The 17,144-nt window shown below is 44.2% G+C and overlaps 1 protein-coding gene and 1 pseudogene across 2 annotated transcripts in view; one reads left to right on the top strand and one right to left on the bottom strand.

Moving 5' to 3' along the window:
* The first annotated feature begins 5,141 nt into the window (after positions 1-5,141).
* Positions 5,142-17,144, top strand: part of POLE2 (polymerase (DNA directed), epsilon 2, accessory subunit) — a 45,628-nt gene continuing 33,625 nt past the window's right edge. Inside the window, exons 1-3 of one of the 2 annotated variants that reach the window (XM_011956917.1) lie at positions 5,142-5,429; positions 8,803-8,903; positions 12,811-12,886. In XM_011956917.1, the coding sequence (XP_011812307.1) occupies positions 5,362-5,429; positions 8,803-8,903; positions 12,811-12,886 (245 nt within the window). In that variant the 5' untranslated portion in view covers positions 5,142-5,361. The remainder of the gene's footprint in view (positions 5,430-8,802; positions 8,904-12,810; positions 12,887-17,144) is intronic. The other variant, XM_011956916.1, reaches the window with a different exon arrangement.
* Positions 14,706-15,615, bottom strand: LOC105522398 (annotated as a pseudogene).

A 17,144-nucleotide genomic window follows, 5' to 3' on the forward strand; every position in this document is an offset into this window, starting at 1 on the left:
AGCCAGGATGGTCTCGATCTCCTGACCTCGTGATCCGCCCGTCTCGGCCTCCCAAAGTGCTGGGATTACAGGCGTGAGCCACCGCGCCCGGCCTCAAACAGGTTCTTGATGGACATATCGGTTATTTCCAGGTTTTTTGGCTATCATAAATAATGCTGCGATGAATAACGTTATGCATATGTTATTTTGTATTTGTAGAAGCCTATCTTTGGAGTAGAGTTCTAGATGTGGAATCCTATTTAACTTTACAAGATGTAACTGGATTTCCCTCAGTAGGAGTTTTGTGCCCGGCGCAGTGGCTCACGCCTGTAATCTCACCCCTTTGGGAAGATGGGGTGGGCGCATCACTTGAGCTCAGGAGTTTGAGACCAGCCTGGCCAACCTGGGCAATCCCGTCTCTACTAAAAATGCAAAAATTAGCATGGTGGCGCATGCCTGTAATCCCAGCTACTCGGGAGGCAAAGACAGGAGAATCGCTTGAACCCGGAAGGTGGAGGTTGCAGTGAGCCAAGATCGCGCCACTACACTCCAGTCTGGGCGACAGAGCAAGATTCCTTTTCAAAAAAAAAAAACAAAAGAAAAGAAAAGAAAAATTCAAGATAGACAAAAGTGATCTATGGTAATAGAAAGCAGAAAAGTGGTTATTCGGGAGTAGGGAGGCGGAGGGGATTGATAAAAAGGAGTACAGGAAGTGTTCTGGAGTGATGAAAATGTTCTACTGTATCTTGATTGAGGTGGTGGTTACATGGGTATATACATTTATCAAAATGCATTGAACTGCATACAGATATGTGCATTTTACTTCGTGTAAACTCTGTGTCAATTATAATTCTCACTCCATCACTTTATTGTTACTAGTAATATTGGTATTGTATTTTTGAAATGGAGCACTTGTCCTCCTGGACTGTAGAGTCTAGTGGAGTCTACAGACCAGCAAACAGACAACATACCGTGCAGTAAGTGTGAAAATAGCAAAAGTCCAGGGCACCTTGGGTCTACAGAGGTCCTTTAACTCAGATTAAGGGGAGACAGGGAAGGTTCCTGAGAGAAAGTAAAGTCTAAGCTAAGAACTGAAAATGAATGGAAGTTGTTCAGGGAACTTTGATTTGTGAGAGGGAAGAGTCAAGGATATGCCTAGTTTACCAGCTTGGTCACTGGGTGGAAGGTGGGTGGAGCCCTTCACTAGGTTAGTCAGTATGGGAGGAGGAACAGGTTTTGGTGGTGGTCCGGGAGGGCAGGGGCAATGGTGAGTTCATTTGGAGGCACAGTGAGTTGGATTTGAAGTCTAAGAGAGCTAAGGGCTAGAGATAGGGATTTTGGAGTCATCAGCATATAATTGTTCATTTAAGTATTGGGACTTTATGAGCTGGCCAGGTGAAGGAGCCATAGAGGAAGAAGTTAAAAATTTATGAGAGAAAGAGAATTGTGATTGGGAAAATTTATGGGAAAAGGGGAATTGTGAGGTCAGATTGTGAGAGGAAGCTGGGCAACTGGAATTGATTATTTTCTCTCCAATTTCTTAATATAAAAAAAAAATAGCAAACAAAAAAAGTTGAAAAAATAGTTCAAGGAGTACCTGTGTATCTTCCACTCCAGGTTAATAATTATTAATACTACCATACTAGTTTTATGTTTGTTGGTATGTGTGTGTGTGTCTTTTTCATTTTGTTGAATTATTTGAGTGGGAGGTATAATGTTGCACTTCAGCACGCATTTTCTAAAAACATAACCACAATATTACCTACATAACCACAATATTATTACTACACGTAAGAAAATCAACTTTTTTTGTTTGTTTGTTTGTTTTTTGAGACGGAGTCTCGCTCTGTTGCCCAGGCTGGAGTGCATTGTCACATCTCGGCTCACTGCAAGCTCCGTAGGTTCACGCCATTCTTCTGCCTGAGCCTCCTGAGTAGCTGGGACTACAGGCTCCCGCTACCACGCCGGGTAATTTTTTTTTTTTTTTCAGTCGAGACGGGGTTTCACCGTGTTAGCCAGGATGGTCTTGATCTCCTGACCTTGTGATCCGCCCGCCTCGGCCTCCCAAAGTGCTGGGATTACAGGCGTGAGCCACCGCGCTTGGCTGTTATTTCTTGATATAATTTGATATTCAGAATTCCTGAATTGTATTCTAACTATAGCTTTTTCTTCCAAACTGGGACCCAATCAAAGCTTACCTATTGCATTTGGTTGTTAAGTTCTTTTAGTCTTTTTTTTTTTTTTTTTGAGACAGAGTCTTGCTCTGTCGCCCAGGGCAGAGGGCAATGGCACAATCTTGGCTCACTGTAACTTCCGCCTCCCAGGTTCAAATGATTCTCCTGCCTCAGCCTCCCGAATACCTGGGATTACAGGCGCCTACCATGACGCCCGGCTAATTTTTGTATTTTTAATAGAGATGGGGTTTCACCATGTTGGCCAGGCTTGTCTCGAACTCCTGACCTCAGGTGATCTGCCTACCTCAGCCTCCCAAAGTGCTGGGATTACAGTGTGAGCCACTGCACATGGCCTGTTTTTGTTGTTGTTGTTGTTTGTTTTTGAGACGGAGTCTCACTCTGTGGCCCAGGCTGGAATGCAGTGGCATGAACTTAGCTCACTGAAACCTCTGCCTCCTGGGTTCAAGCAATTCTCCTGCTAAGTTTGATACTTGATTAAGGTGGTAACCTCTGAATGTTCCATTGTAAAAGTGCATTTTCCCCTGTATAATTATCAGTTATCCGGAGGATATTTTGGGACTGTGCAAATATCCATTTCCTAAAACACTTTACTTAATAGCTTTATCATTTTATGTCCCTATTCCCCCTCCTTTCCTGCCCATAGGTAACCACTTATTCCTTGTTCATCCTTCTAGGGGGTAAGCAAATAATCCCCATTATTTGTGCATTCCTTATTCGCGAATTCACCTGTTCACTAACATTTATTTGTAATGCCCAAATCAATGTTGGAAGCTTTCATGGTCTTTTGAGGATATGCATAGAGAAGCAGAACATTTGAGTTGCCTATCACGTACCTTCCCAGATGAGGTTAAACAAAGTGACACTGCCTTCTCGTGTCATCTCTCATACTATAAGTAAATGTCCCTTTTCTGGTACATTTAGTGCTGTATTTTCAGCATTTTTGCTATTTTTGTTGGTGATTTTGCTGTTTAAAGTTGCCTCCAAACACAGTGCTGAAGTTTTGTCTAGTATTTGAAGGCACAAGAAGGTTGTAATGTGCCTTATGGAGAAAATACATGTAATAAATAAGCTTCCTTCAGCTATGAGTTATAGGGGTTGGCCCTGAGTTCAGTGCTAATGAATCACAATATAAAGATGTCTTTAAATAACAACACACATAAAACAAGGTTATATATTGGTCAGTTGATGAAAACATTGTCACCAGACGCTCACAGGAACTTAATTCTGTACTTCCCCTAGTAGCAGTGGTTTAGTATTCACTAATTATTTGTTGGTGGCTACTTATAAAATCTAACTATCACAGCTACAGTAATGAGAATTAACTGTATGTCTTTCTATTCCTATCTCCTTTCTTACATAAAAATTAAAAATTTCTTTGTAGTTTTTGTCTTTGAAAAATATTTCACTAAATAAAGAGAACTGTGTTCAAAAATCACTTGTGATGTTATGTTACCAATTTAATATGCAATTAGGTGTATCAGTTTTAGTATGCATTCAATTTTAAGCTCACCTTTTTATTTTCTATTTTTTGAATACGTAAGACATACACATGCATTAAAAGTCTCACTGTAAAGAAAGTTTTCACTTTCATCCCTATCCCCTCACCCCTTTATAGTTAATCATTTTTGTGGTCTCTGGTTTAACCTTCCAGAGTTGTTTTGTTGTTGTTGTTTTGAGACAGTCTGGCTCTTGTTGCCTAGGCTGGAGTGCAATGGCGCCATCTTGGCTCAGGGCAACCTCCACCTCCCAGGTTCAAACGATTCTCCTGCCTCAGCCTCCCGAGTAGCTGGGATTACAGGCATGCGCCACCATGCCTGGCTAATTTTTTTGTATTTTTGTAGAGATGGGGTTTCTCCATGTTGGTCAGGCTGGTCTCGAACTCCCGACCTCAGATGATCCACCCACCTCGGCCTCCCAAAGTGCTGGGATTACAGGCGTGAACCACTGCGTCCGGCTTTTTTTGTTTTTGAGATAGAGTCTTGCTTTGTTGTCCAGGCTGGAGTGGTGGCAGGATCTCGGCTCACTGCACCCTCCGCCCCCGAGGCTCAAGAGATTCTCCTGCCTCAGCCTCTCAGGAGCTGGGATTACAGGCACGCGCCACCACACCTGGATAATTTTTGTATTTTTTTGTATTTTATTTTTTCTTTTTTTTGGTAGAGACGGGCTTTCACCATGTTGGCCCGGCTGTTCTCAAACTCTTGGCCTCAAGTGATCTGCCAGGGTCGGCCTCCCAAAGTTCTGGGATTACAGATGTGAGCCACTGCGCTCGGGCCCAGAGGTTTTTTAAAATGCAAAAACGAATACATATATTTTTGTTTCCCTTCCTTCATTAAACTGCGCTTTTTTAAAAAAGAAAAAAAAAACCGTACACGTTGGAGGTCACTTTATATTGGTAATGCGAAATCATCCTCATGTTTTATAAGCCGCGTGTTTACTTATAGTACTCCATGGTTTAGTCAACTCATTGGAGCAAACGTTTTGAAGTGGGGCAGATTGACAGTCCACTTGGAATCAGAATACCTGAGTTCAGATCCTGACTCCACCACTTAACTCGTCATTTCATCTTGAGCAAGTCCTTTACCATTTTTGTGTCTCAGTTTTCTCATCTGTAAAATGAGGCTGTTGTGGAAAAGACAGCACACAGCTCATCGGGCTGTCATGAGCAACACATCAATTCACACATTTAAAGTGCTTATGACAGTGCATGGCGCATACGAAGCCCTCAAGTTAAATAAAAATGGGGTAGGTGGGAGCGATGGAGATTTATAACAGCTTCCGGTAAATGTCGAGGCACAGTATTTCCAGAGCTTGTGCGAAGTAGGGAACCCAACAGCTTTCATGGCCTTCAAAGCAGGGGGATCCTGGGTCCGGGAAGCTCGGCCGCAGTTGTGGAATGTCTAGGGCAGCGGTGAGAGCGCTGTGGCTGGCTCAACGCAGCCCAACACCAGGGAGGACGCTCTGGCCCTCAGTTTCCCGGCAGCAAAGGAGCGCGAGGTGATCTCCACTTTCAGCCTACTCGGTCCGGGGTTGCGAACTGCTAGGTGCGAGTGGCTGCGGCGCAGGCAGCCTGGACCAAGCAGGGATCTTAACAGGGTCGAGTGCGACCCCGGACAGGTCCAGGGGCGGAGCTGGGCCGGGGCGCGCCCGGGAAGGGGCGGAGCTGCGGCGGTGGCGCCAAATCGCGAATATGGCGCCGGAGCGGTTGCGGAGCCGGGCGCTCTCTGCCTTTAAGTTGCGGGGCTTGCTACTCCGGGGGTGAGTGGGTTTGGGCAGCTTGATGGGCGAGAGGGAAGAGCTGGGGCCCGGCTGCCTCGTGCGGCAGCGGGACGCACCGCGGCGGCTCCCCGCGCGCGGAGAGGGGGCTTGATCTTAAATGACAGAGTTCTAAGAAGCGGCCGGGCGTGGTGGTTCACGCCTGTAATCCCACCACTTTGGGAGGTCGAGGCGGGCGGATCACGAGGTCAGGAGATCGAGACCATCCTGGCCAACATGGTGAAGCCCCGTCTCTACTAAAAATACAAAAATTAGCTGGGCGTGGTGGCGCGCGCTTGTAGTCCCAGTTACTCGGGAGGCTGAGGCAGGGGAATCGCTTGAACCCAGGAGGAGGAGGTTGTGGTGAGCCGATATCGCGCCACTGCACTCCATCCTGGCGACAGAAAGAAACTCCATTAAAAAAAACAGTTCTAAGATCTTGAAGCTGCCGTGCCTTCTTTGGTTTCACTGACCCGTGCAAGGAGTTTAATGTTTCTTCTAGGCGGGCCCAGGCTCTTTTCACGTGTCAAACTGAGCCCGAGAAGCGGCAACCTGTCTATGGCAGCCGGTTATCAGCTTTGTGACCTGGTCAGCTCTCAGGCTCCCGGGAAGGTTGCTGAGACATCAGATGAGAGACCCAAAAAAGCCCGCTCGCACGTCTACAGTTGCCAATTTATGTGGAAGTCAGGTTTCCTGGGCATATCTGTGTTTTTGAGGACCTATAGAACATATTAACCTTTCTGAGATTTTTCTCATTAAATCTGTTACGTGTTTTAGAGTTCTGTGTGTGTGTGTGTGTGCGTGTGTGTATTTTGAGACATGGTCTCACTGTCGCCCAAGCTGAGGGCAGTAATGCGAACTTGACTTACTGCAGCCTCAACCTCCAGGGCTCAAGTAGCTGGGACTACAGGCGTGGGCCACCATACCTGGCTAATTTTTTGTTGTGGTATTTTTTGTAGAGATGGGGTCTGGCTATGTTGCTAGCCTGGTCTTGAACTCCTGGGCTCAAGTAATCCTCCCGCCGTGGCCTCCCAGAATGCTGGAGTTACAGGCGTGAACCACCCGCGCCTGGCCTAGAACACAATATTTTATACATATTTAAATACCTGCTGAACTGGATATACCTCACTGTATCAGTTTTTATTGCTCTCGTGTGTGTAGATTTTTGGTTGTTTTTTTGTGAGTTTTATGGGACTTTTAACTGTACTTTGGGTTAGTAATGGATATACCTTGGGGGAAAATAATGAGTTTTGTTCAATTGGTCCTTGACATTTTGAAAGCATGAGCAACTGATGAATTAACTTTCTTTTCACTTAGAATTTGACCTAATATTAAGCTTTTGTTCATTAATTATTTCAGTCATAAGTATACTTAAATCTGTTAGCTGCAAAGCACTGTGCTAGGGCAAGGGGGTGCAAGAGAGAGCAAGAGCTTTGTAGGGGGCAGATAATGTATTCTATTGCTGCATGACAAATTACTCCACAACTTAGAGGCTAAAACAGTACACATTTATTATCTCACATTTTCTGTGGGTTAGGAATTCAGGTGTGGCTTCGTTGGGTCCTCAACTTCAGGGTCTTTTCACAAGGTTGCAGTCAAGATGGATCATCTCAAATGTTGACCAGGCAGCATTCGCTTCAAGCCCTCGACATGGCTTCATCAAGAGAGAGAGTCCGCTAGTAACTCTGAAGTAACCTAATCAAGGAAGTGACATCTTGTTATTTTTAAATTTTTTCTTTTCACTTTTAAATTTTACTTTCAAAATTACAATACAGTAAGTTTTTCTATCCCTTGTGCTATATTCTATTTTTAGAAACAAGTTACTAGGTCCAGCCCACACTTAAGGGCAGGGGATTACATAGGTGTAACTACTAGGAGTAATGGATTATTGGGGGCCATCTTAGAAGTCTGTCTACCATGGATATTAAATGACTATTTCACAGCTATTTAATCTCAATTGTGAAAGGGATTTCAGGAAAGAAGTGCTATGAGAGTGTATAATAATGTGTATAAACTGCTGTAGAGTCAGGGAAAAACTTCACTTCAGAAGTGGTTTGGGCTGACTGTTTTTTTTTTTTTTTAGTAGAGACGGGGTTTCACCGTGTTAGCCAGGATGGTCTCGATCTCCTGACCTCATGATCCGCCCGTCTCAGCCTCCCAAAGTGCTGGGATTACAGGTTTGAGCCACCGCGCCCGGCCAGGTTCTCCCTTTAAAGTGACAAAGATCTCCACTAGTAGCCTTAGCAACTCTTGGAAAGAGAGTTCCTCTTTTCTAATAGTTCTAGCAAAAGTCTTGAATCTGTCTTTTTTGAGCCTACCTTGAAGCACTTGCTCATCCTTGAACCAATCACTGGCCAAAAGGATGGAGTACTTTCACTTTCTAGGCCTTGAATTCCTATCTATAGAAAGGGGAAGGGGTATCAATCCTACCTAAATTATATGGACTGAGAGTTGGGGAGGGAAGTATCCCCACATGGATCTTACTAATCTCTGGCCTTGTCTGCACTCCATAATTCAACTGTATTAAACTTTGCATAGCTTCCTAAATACTCTAACTCTTATGATTTCTCTGCCTGAAATGCTGTGTTTTTTGTTGTTTTTTTTGAGACAGAGTTTCGGTCTTGTTGTCCAGGCAGGAGTGCAGTGGCACGATCTCAGCTCACTGCAATCTCTGCCTCCCGGATTCAAGCAATTCTCCTACCTCAGCCTCCTGAGTAGCTGGAATTACAGGCACCTGCCACCATACCCAGCTAATTTTTGTATTTTTGGTACAGACGGAGTTTCACTATGTTGGCCAGGCTGGTCTCGAACTCCTGACCTCAGGTGATCCGTCCTCCTTGGCCTCCCAAAGTGCTGGGATTACAGGCGTGAGCCACTGCGCACAGCCAAGCCTATTTTTTTTTTCTTGTTTTATAATTGAAAACAGTGATTATTGGAATTTACTTTGAATAAGTGCATTATCAAATTAAATATATGAGTGTCTGTTATGTTCAGGATATGGTGCTTGACATTGAAACAGATGGACTCTTGCCTTAAATGTAGGGTAGTAAGTAGTACAAGGCTAATGTGATATATCAGATCTAAGGTATATGTAAATATGATTTTTAACAATTTCAGAAGAAAGGGAAGATTGCAGCAGGTAGAGCTGGTCTAGGAAGGCTTCTTAGAGGAACGATGTGATTTGAGGCTTTATGTTAGCAAGATATAGGAGGATGATTTTGTTCAGAAAGCACAGGAAAGATGAGTGCTATTTGAAGAGAGAAGTTAGTGTTCTTCCTTTTAGTGCCAGATTGATGAGTGTTTGCCACTTTTTGGCGGAAATCTTTTAGCCTTTAATTACTAATGACCTGCCTCATTTTTTCTTTCCTTTTCTTAGTGAAGCTATTAAGTACCTCACAGAAGCTCTGCAGTCTATCAGTGAATTAGAGCTTGACGATAAGCTGGAAAAGATAATTGATGCAGTTGAAAAGCAACCCTGTAAGTAATATTTTCTGATAACTCCTAAATTGTTAATATAGTTCTACATCTTCAGTTAGATGTATAGGTTTAAAGTGAAGTTGAGGCTTCAGTATTAAGATGTCCCAGTGTTATAAGATGTATGCATGGTAGCATTTCTTCCCAAGGGGTAGTACCTTTAGTTTATTTTAATTTTTTTTTCTTTCTTTTTTGGGACGGAATCTCGCTCTGTTGCCCAGGCTGGAGTGCAGTGGTGCTATCTCGGCTCACTGCAACCCCCACCTCCTGGGTTCAAGCAATGCTCCTGTCTCAGCCTCCTGATTAGGTGGGATTACAGGCACACACCTCCATGTTGGGCTAATTTTTTATATTTTAGTAGAGACGGGATTTCACTGTGTTTTTCAGCCTGGTCTCAAACTCCTGGGCTCACGCAGTCCACCCGCCTCAGCCTCCCAAAGTGCTAGGATTACAGGTGGAAGCCACCATGCCCGGCCTTCTTTTTTATTTTAACTGTTGAAGACATCCAAACCTTTAATTTAGTTGGAACCTCAAGATGTTCCCCAAGGGCCCTTTTATAGTTCCTCTCCCCCAGTGGAGGTATCACCACCGTGTTTCCTGCACTTGGCTTCTGATTTTGATCTGGTCCTTTACAGTCACTTTGTCTCTCCTACTGGCTATTACCATGTCGTATTTAAGTGAGGTACTCCTAAATGTTTGGGAGGAAAAAAGAGTAAAGTAAGCAGAGCTGCCATCTCTTCTTAATTTCTTCAGGGAATTTTTTTTTTTTTTTTAATAGAATGGCTAGTCGTTTTAACTTAATTTTATAAGTCTAAGTTAAAGGGCAGAGATAGTAACTTTTCAATAAAAAGTAATTCTACTAATGCACTGATAATGAATATACTAAACAGAGTTGGAAAGCATTTTACTAAAAGCAAACTATAGAAAAATAGACTTTTTTTTTTTTCCAAGGAGTCTTGCACTGTCACCCAGGCTGGAGTGCAGTGGTGCGATTTCGGCTCACTGCAACCTCTGTCTCCTGGGTTCGAATGATTCTCCTGCCTCAGCCTCCCGAGTAGCTGGCATTACAGGTGTGCACCAATACGCTTGGTTAATTTTTGTATTTTTAGTAGAGACGAGGTTTCACCATGTTGACCAGGCTGGTCTCGAACTGCTGACTTCAGGTGATCTCCCGTCTTGGCCTCCCAAAGTGCTGGGATTACAGGCGTGAGCCACCGCACCCGGCGAAAACAGATATTTATACAAAATTATATAACACTTGTGATAAGAATAAGTGGGGCCAGACATGGTGACTCACACCTGTAATCCCAGCACTTTGGGAGGCTGAGGCTGGTGGGAATGCCTGAGGTCAGGAGTTCAAGATCAGCCTGGCCAACATGGCAAACCCTGTCTCTACTGAAAATACAAAAATTAGCCAGACATGGTGGCAGGCACCTATAATCCCAGCTCCTTGGGAGGCTGAGGCAGGAGAATCGCTGGAACCTGGGAGGCAAAGGTTGCAGTGAGCTGAGATTATGCCACCACACTCCAGACTGGGTGACAGAGTGAGATTACATCTCAAAAAAAAAAAAAAAAGAATAAGTGGATTTCAAGAAAAGCACATTCTATAAAAGATGGTCATTTTTTTCTTGAGTATACCAAAGTTATGAAACGTAAGGTGACCCAGGAAGGTAGAGGTTTGGGAATTCCTTCAAGGCATTTCCTTTCTACACAGTGCTTCCCTCTTCTCCTTCCTTTTTTTTTGGTAAGAGGGGGACAGAGTTTCACTCTGTCGCCTACGCTGGAGTGCAGTGGCGCGATCTCGGTTCACTACAACCTCCGCCTCCTGGGTTCAAGCGATTTTCCTGGCCCAGCCCCCTAAGTAGCTGGGACTACAGGTGCATGCCACCACACCCGTCTAATTTTTATATTTTTAGTAGAGACAGGGTTTCACCATATTGGTCAGGCTGGTCTTGAACTCCTGACCTCAGGTAATCCACCCACCTTGGCCCCCCAGAGTGCTGGGATTACAGGCATGAGCCACCACACCCGGCCCCTCCACTCCTTCGTGTCCTTTTTTGGAAATTCACATCTGTTGAAACACGCCCAAAGAAGCTAGAATGGGACCACCAATACATGAACTAAACCTCTGTTCCACTGTTTTATAATTTGCAGTCCATTTCAGCCGTATACCGGGGGGAGTTTTCTGAGAGACCTCTCTATTCAACCTGTCAGTAAAACTGTATCAGCATGTTTCCTCCTGCCACTGCCACACTGCCATAGGGATTCAGGGACCTTTTTGTTAAATACTTAATACCACAAGCATGGGCATGGAAAGAAGAAATGCTCTTGCCCTCGGAAAAAAAGTCTGATATTTATAGCACCCTAAGGATAGAAGCAGGTATGGCTCACTCTCCACTTGATCTTGGTAGCCAAAAGGCTGAGAAGTGCTGAGTTTACTCTTAATGTTATATAGATGCTAGTCTCTTCAATTATATAGGAAGAAACATACTCCGTGATATAGGATAAATGGTTATTATATCTCATTTTCATTCCTAAAGGCAGAATTTTACATTGCTTAAAAATTCCTTTACATTTGAAAATTTAGAAAATGATACTTGTCTCATGCCTGTAATCCCAGCGCTTTGGGAGGCCGAGGCAGGCAGATCACGAGGTCAGGAGATCGAGACCATCCTGGCTAACACGGTGAAACCCCGTCTCTACTAAAAATACAAAAAATTAGCCTGGTGGTGCATGCCTGTGATCCCAGCTACTTGGGAGGCTGAGGCAGGAGAATTGCGTGAACCTGGGAGGTGGAGCTTGCAGTGAGCCAAGATCACGCCACTGCACTCCAGCCTGGGTGACTCCAGCCTTGTGACTCCGTCTCAAAAAAAAAAAAGAAAAAGAAAATGATACTTGTCTCTGTGTACATTGATTTAAGATGGCACATGGTATTTTGCTTGACAGCATATCAAAGTGATTAAAAGAGCCCACTCTGGAATCAGACCTGGGTTTTTGTTGCTCTCTATCTCTTCTAGTTTTTGGGCAAAATTTTCAATCTCTTAAAGTTGTATTTTCCCTATCTTTAAGATATGGGCATTTTAACATCAGTCTTACAGGACATCTACCTAAGGGAATAATACTGGTAAATAAAGTACTGAGCATGGTGCCCCACATTTACTCAGTGCTTAATAAGTGGTAGCTGCTATTGTTATTATTGTTACTATCATGCTCATTGAAACTGAGTAGTTATGATGATAAAGTTATACTAATGTAACCTTATTAAAAGTGGGAGCTTAGGGAATTTTTTTTTTTTTTTTTTGAGATAGTATCTCACTCTGTGGCCCAGGCTGGAGTGCCAGTGGCATGATCACAGCTCACTGCAGCCTCTACCTCCCTGGGCTCAGGTGATCCTCCTACCTTGGCCTCCTGAGTATCTGGGACTATAGGCGTGTGGCAGCCCACCCAGCTAAGTTTTGTATTTTTTGTAGAGATGGGGTTTCACCACATTGACTGGGCTGGTCTCAAACTCCTGGGCTCAAGCCATCCTCCTGTCTCGGCCTCCCAAAGTGTTAGGATTGTAGGTGTGAGCCACCGACCCTGGCTCAGAAATGTTCTTATAACTAAACAGGGTTTAGAAAATTAAGGCATTTGATTGTATATTAAGGTATTGTAACTTTGAGTGTGGAAAACTTTGCAGTGAGCTGAGATTATGCCACCGCACTCCAGACTGGAAGTCTGGAGTGGAAAATTAAGGTATTTGAGATAAGGCTTTTGTTATTGTTCTGACCTAACACTTTTTTTTCTCCAAGAACTGTATAATGAGAATCCCAGTATTAATATTTGCAAATTATTTTTGGGAAAAGAGCTGTCTGTGGAAAGAACTAATTTTTTTTTTTTTTTTAATTTGACTCTGCAATTCTCTTTTCAGTGTCATCAAACATGATTGAACGATCTGTGGTGGAAGCAGCAGTCCAGGAATGCAGTCAGTCTGTTGATGAAACTATGTATGTGGGTACAGTTAACTTTTTTCCTCATCGGAGGTGTTATTGAGCACTTAGTTTTAATTATTATCTTGGAAAATTATTAGTGATCAACATTTCCACAGTGGTTACTGTTGTTATTTCTGTATGTCTTTTTAAATAATGGCTTTCTTTGCAAACCTCATTATTAAATGATTCATCTTTACTGGTTTTTCCTAGGATTTGAAGTTACAATGTTGCTGTACCATTCATTACTAACTTTTGCTGCCTACCCAACCAGTGGATCTGACTTTTTATTCTGTATGCTACAAATGAGTTGAATTGAAATGAATATTCAGAAGTATAATTTACTTTGCTCTTAGGAAAGTACCATGCCCAGAGAAGTTTAGCAACTTTACTTGGTCACATGGTGAATGGCAAATGAGAGTAGGACCTCAGTTTTGTGACTCTACTATCTTATGTTTTTAGGTTTAAGAATTTATATGGCAGTAATTCTTCTGGGTTTTATTTCTGTGAATATCCCTCTTGATATGATACTTCTATCCAAATTCATGGCATTTAACTGGAAGGAAAACACTGGGGAAAATGGGCTGAGAGACAGTTTTAACATTGCCACTTCTTTCCTATTTGGGGTAATGGAGGTGATTGAAAGGAGTCATTATCTTTATTTTAGTCAGAAGTTGTAATCTTCTCCGGGTCAGAACTTGTAACTGCTAAAAAATAAATAAATAAATAAATACAGAAATTGAGGATTTTTAATTTTAAAAACGCTTGCAAACTCATTTAAAATACTAGTGTGACCAGGCACAGTGGCTCACGCCTATAATCCCAGCACTTTGGGAGGCCAAGGTGGGTGGATCACTTGAGGTCAGGAGTTCAAGACCAGCCTGGCCAACATGGTGAAACCCCATCTCTACTAAAAATACAAAAGTTAGCCGGGCGGTAGTGGGATGCACCTGTAATCCCAGCTACTTGGGAGGCTGAGACAGGAGAATCACTTGAGCCTGGGAGGTGGAGGTTGCAGTGAGCTGAGATCATGCCACTACAGTCCAGTCTGCGTGACAGAGTGAGACCCTGTCTCAAAAAATAAAATAAAATAAAATAAATACTAGAGTATAATGAATGTTCCTAAAGCAATCAATAGAAATTCAAAACGATTATATTAAAGTTTAAGGATTATTATCCTAAAATAGACATTACTCATTGTTTACCCTAAAGTTACCTGTTATTTATTTATTTACTTATTTTCCCCCACATCAATCTGCATTCACTTTATTCTTCTGTTTATACATTCTCCTGCTCCCAGATTTGGAGGCAGAACATAATAATATGAGCTCAACAGTCCTGCACGGAGCCATGTACCATATCCCATCAGTTTTCCTTTTCCCAACCCCTGTCCTACCCCCACTCAGTAAAGCTCCTTGTCCAGGTGTTGCTCTTGGGGGTAAGAAAGCAGAAAATCAGGCTAGGCGCAGTGGCTCATGCTTGTAATCCCAGCACTTTGGGAGGCTGAGGTGGGCAGATCACCTGAGGTCAGGAGTTCGAGACCAGCCTGGCTAACATACAGTGAAACCGCATCTCTACTAAAAAATACAAAAATTAGCTGGGCATGGTGGTGTATGCCTGTAGTCTCAGCTATTTGGGAAGCTGAGGCAGGAGAATCATTTGAACCTGGGAGGCGGAGATTGCAATGAGCCAAGATCGTGCCACTTTGCTCCAGCCCGGATGACAGACGAAAAAGAAAAAGAAAAAAAAAGAAAGAATGGGTAGAGACTCCAGTGAGGGATGGGAGCCTCTTTCCAAGGCACAAGGGGCTACCTTCTCAACATGGCCACTGCTTCGTTCAGATTTGGGTAGTGTGCTGGCCAGGAGGTGGCGGCTGCAGTACCTCCAGCTGATTGAGGAGGCAAGCATAGTGAGGGTGCTGCAGCAGGTCCACAGTGATCACTGAGGCCAGGAGCTGCCACACTCCTGAAGAATGCATGGGGCTTTGTGGGATGCTGTGTTGGTTCTGCACAGCAAGGGCCACACTGTCACGTTTCCTGAATACCATTTCATAAGGGCCTTCCCCAAACATTGTGGCATGTATCACACAGCCCAGGGACCAAACATCAGTCTATTCATCAGTGACACTGACTGCTCAGGGAAGAGCTCTAGGGCTCAGTAGGAGATGGTGCACTGCTGGGTCACCTATTCCTGCAGGGTCAGGGCCTGGTGGGAGACCTTCACTCGAGGCATGCTTGATTCATGGCATCCAAGTCTATTAAAACTGGCTGCCCCTCATCTCCAAGCGAGATACTGGTGGGCTTCAGGTCCCTGTGGGCCTAACCCTTGGTATGAATGGCCTCATGGCTGCTGTAGATACCCAGCAGCAGCTGAAAGATTTGATCGTAAGTGAGGAAGTTGCCATCGTCCTTTGGCCTTTCTCTCCATTCCACAGTATACCTCTCTTAAAGAACGGAAGCAGCAGCCAGGCCTCATGCTTAGCACCCTGCTCCCTCAGACAGTAAGCCGTGAGGTAAAGGATGTTGGGGTGATTGAAGAGGCGATGCATGTTCGCTTCTTGGCCGGGCCTCCTCGCAGTCCTGCTGCTTGTGACGCAGGATTCACTTTAGGGCGCAGAAGTGTCCATCCTGTAACACCTCCACTAGGTCCACATAGCTGAACCCACCCTCCCCCAGGTTCTGGATGAAGAAATAGCTATTGTCAATGATGACATTTCCCTAAGAGCAGGCACACAGTGTGTGGCCCATGATGTCTCAGTCATCCTCCTCAAGGACTGTCTGAGGCAGCCAAAGGGCTCATCCAGGGTGAGTGGGCTCTTCCAGGCAATGCACTATGCGCCCAGGGATCATGATTCTCATCTAGAGTAAACAGGTCCTGGTGATGCCAGTTCCAACAAGGGTGGGATCAGGTGCCTTAAAGCCTCAGGACACATAACAACTACCAGGCTGCTTCCTCCAACCCCAGCCCACCTTTGGGCAGCCCCTGCTCCCACACCTGTCAGGCCTCAAAGGCAGGGCACAGTTTCAGAGGAGGTACGAGGCTCAGGCCTATCCCTGGCCTCAGTGTGCAGTGCCAGGGTCGGCCAGCCCGCACTCCTCACTGACCTGGCTCAGCTATTTCTGTCAGGCTGTTTATATGTTACAGCCAACCTACATGGAGGTCCAGTGAGGACTGAACGGTAAAGGATTTTTGTACCTTCAGTTGTCAGAATCATTATATCATACCACAATAGAGGCTCTTGTTCTCATGGATGAAGAGATGGCATGAGAAGTTCCATAACTTACTCAGACTGATCCACCAGAAAATAGTGGAGCAGTGTCTGGAGTCTAGGGTTTCCTCAAGTTCACTGATTCTCAGCTACTCTATACTTGTTACCTCTAGGGTAGCATTAACCTTTTTTGATCATTTTCAATTTGGGAGATAAACATATAATTTTAGGAAAGATTTTTAGGTTGGGATATTTATACAATAGTGCTGTGGAAATTTTTAACTTCTTTTAAACATGGTTGTATTATTAAAAGTGTCTGAAATTAAATAATTTTTTTTGGTTTTCCATCTCTAACACTACATATATATTGTATAAGTCTGAAAGATATGGCCAGAATTGGGGGGGTTCTTTTTCCATTGTATAACTTTTCCTGGGACACTTTTGCATAACATTTTAGATTTGGCAGGATGCTGTGGCTCACGCCTGTAATTCCAGCACTTTGAGAGGCCAAAGCAGGCAGATCACGAGGTCCGGAGTTTAAGACCAGCCTGGCCAACACAGTGAAATCTCGTCTCTACTAAAAATACAAAAATTAGCTGGGCGTGGTGGAGGGCGCCTGTAATCCCAGCTACTTGGGAGGCTGAGGCAGGAGAATTGCTTGAACCCAGGAGGCAGAGTTTGCAGTGAGCCGAGATTGTACCACTGCACTCCAGCCTGGGTGACAGAAGTAGACTGCATCTCAGACAAACAAGCAAACAACAAACAAAAAAACATTTTAGATTTTTAAAATTATTGGGGTTGGGCATGATGGCTCATGCCTGTAATTCCAGCACTTTGGGAGGCTGAGGCAGGTGGATCACTTGAGGTTAGGAGTTTGAGACCAGCCTGGCCACTATGGCAAAACCCTTTCTCTACTAAAAATACAAAAATTAGCTGGGTGTGGTGGCACATACCTGTAATCCCAGCTACTTGAGAGGCGGGAGAATTGCTTGAGGCCAGGAGGAAGAGGTTGCAGTGAGCCAAGATCACACCCCAGCCTGGGCATCAGAGTGAGACTGTCTCAAAAAA

This window comes from Colobus angolensis, unplaced genomic scaffold, assembly GCF_000951035.1.
Source record: "Colobus angolensis palliatus isolate OR3802 unplaced genomic scaffold, Cang.pa_1.0 Scaffold428, whole genome shotgun sequence".
NCBI classification, from domain to species: domain Eukaryota; kingdom Metazoa; phylum Chordata; class Mammalia; order Primates; family Cercopithecidae; genus Colobus; species Colobus angolensis.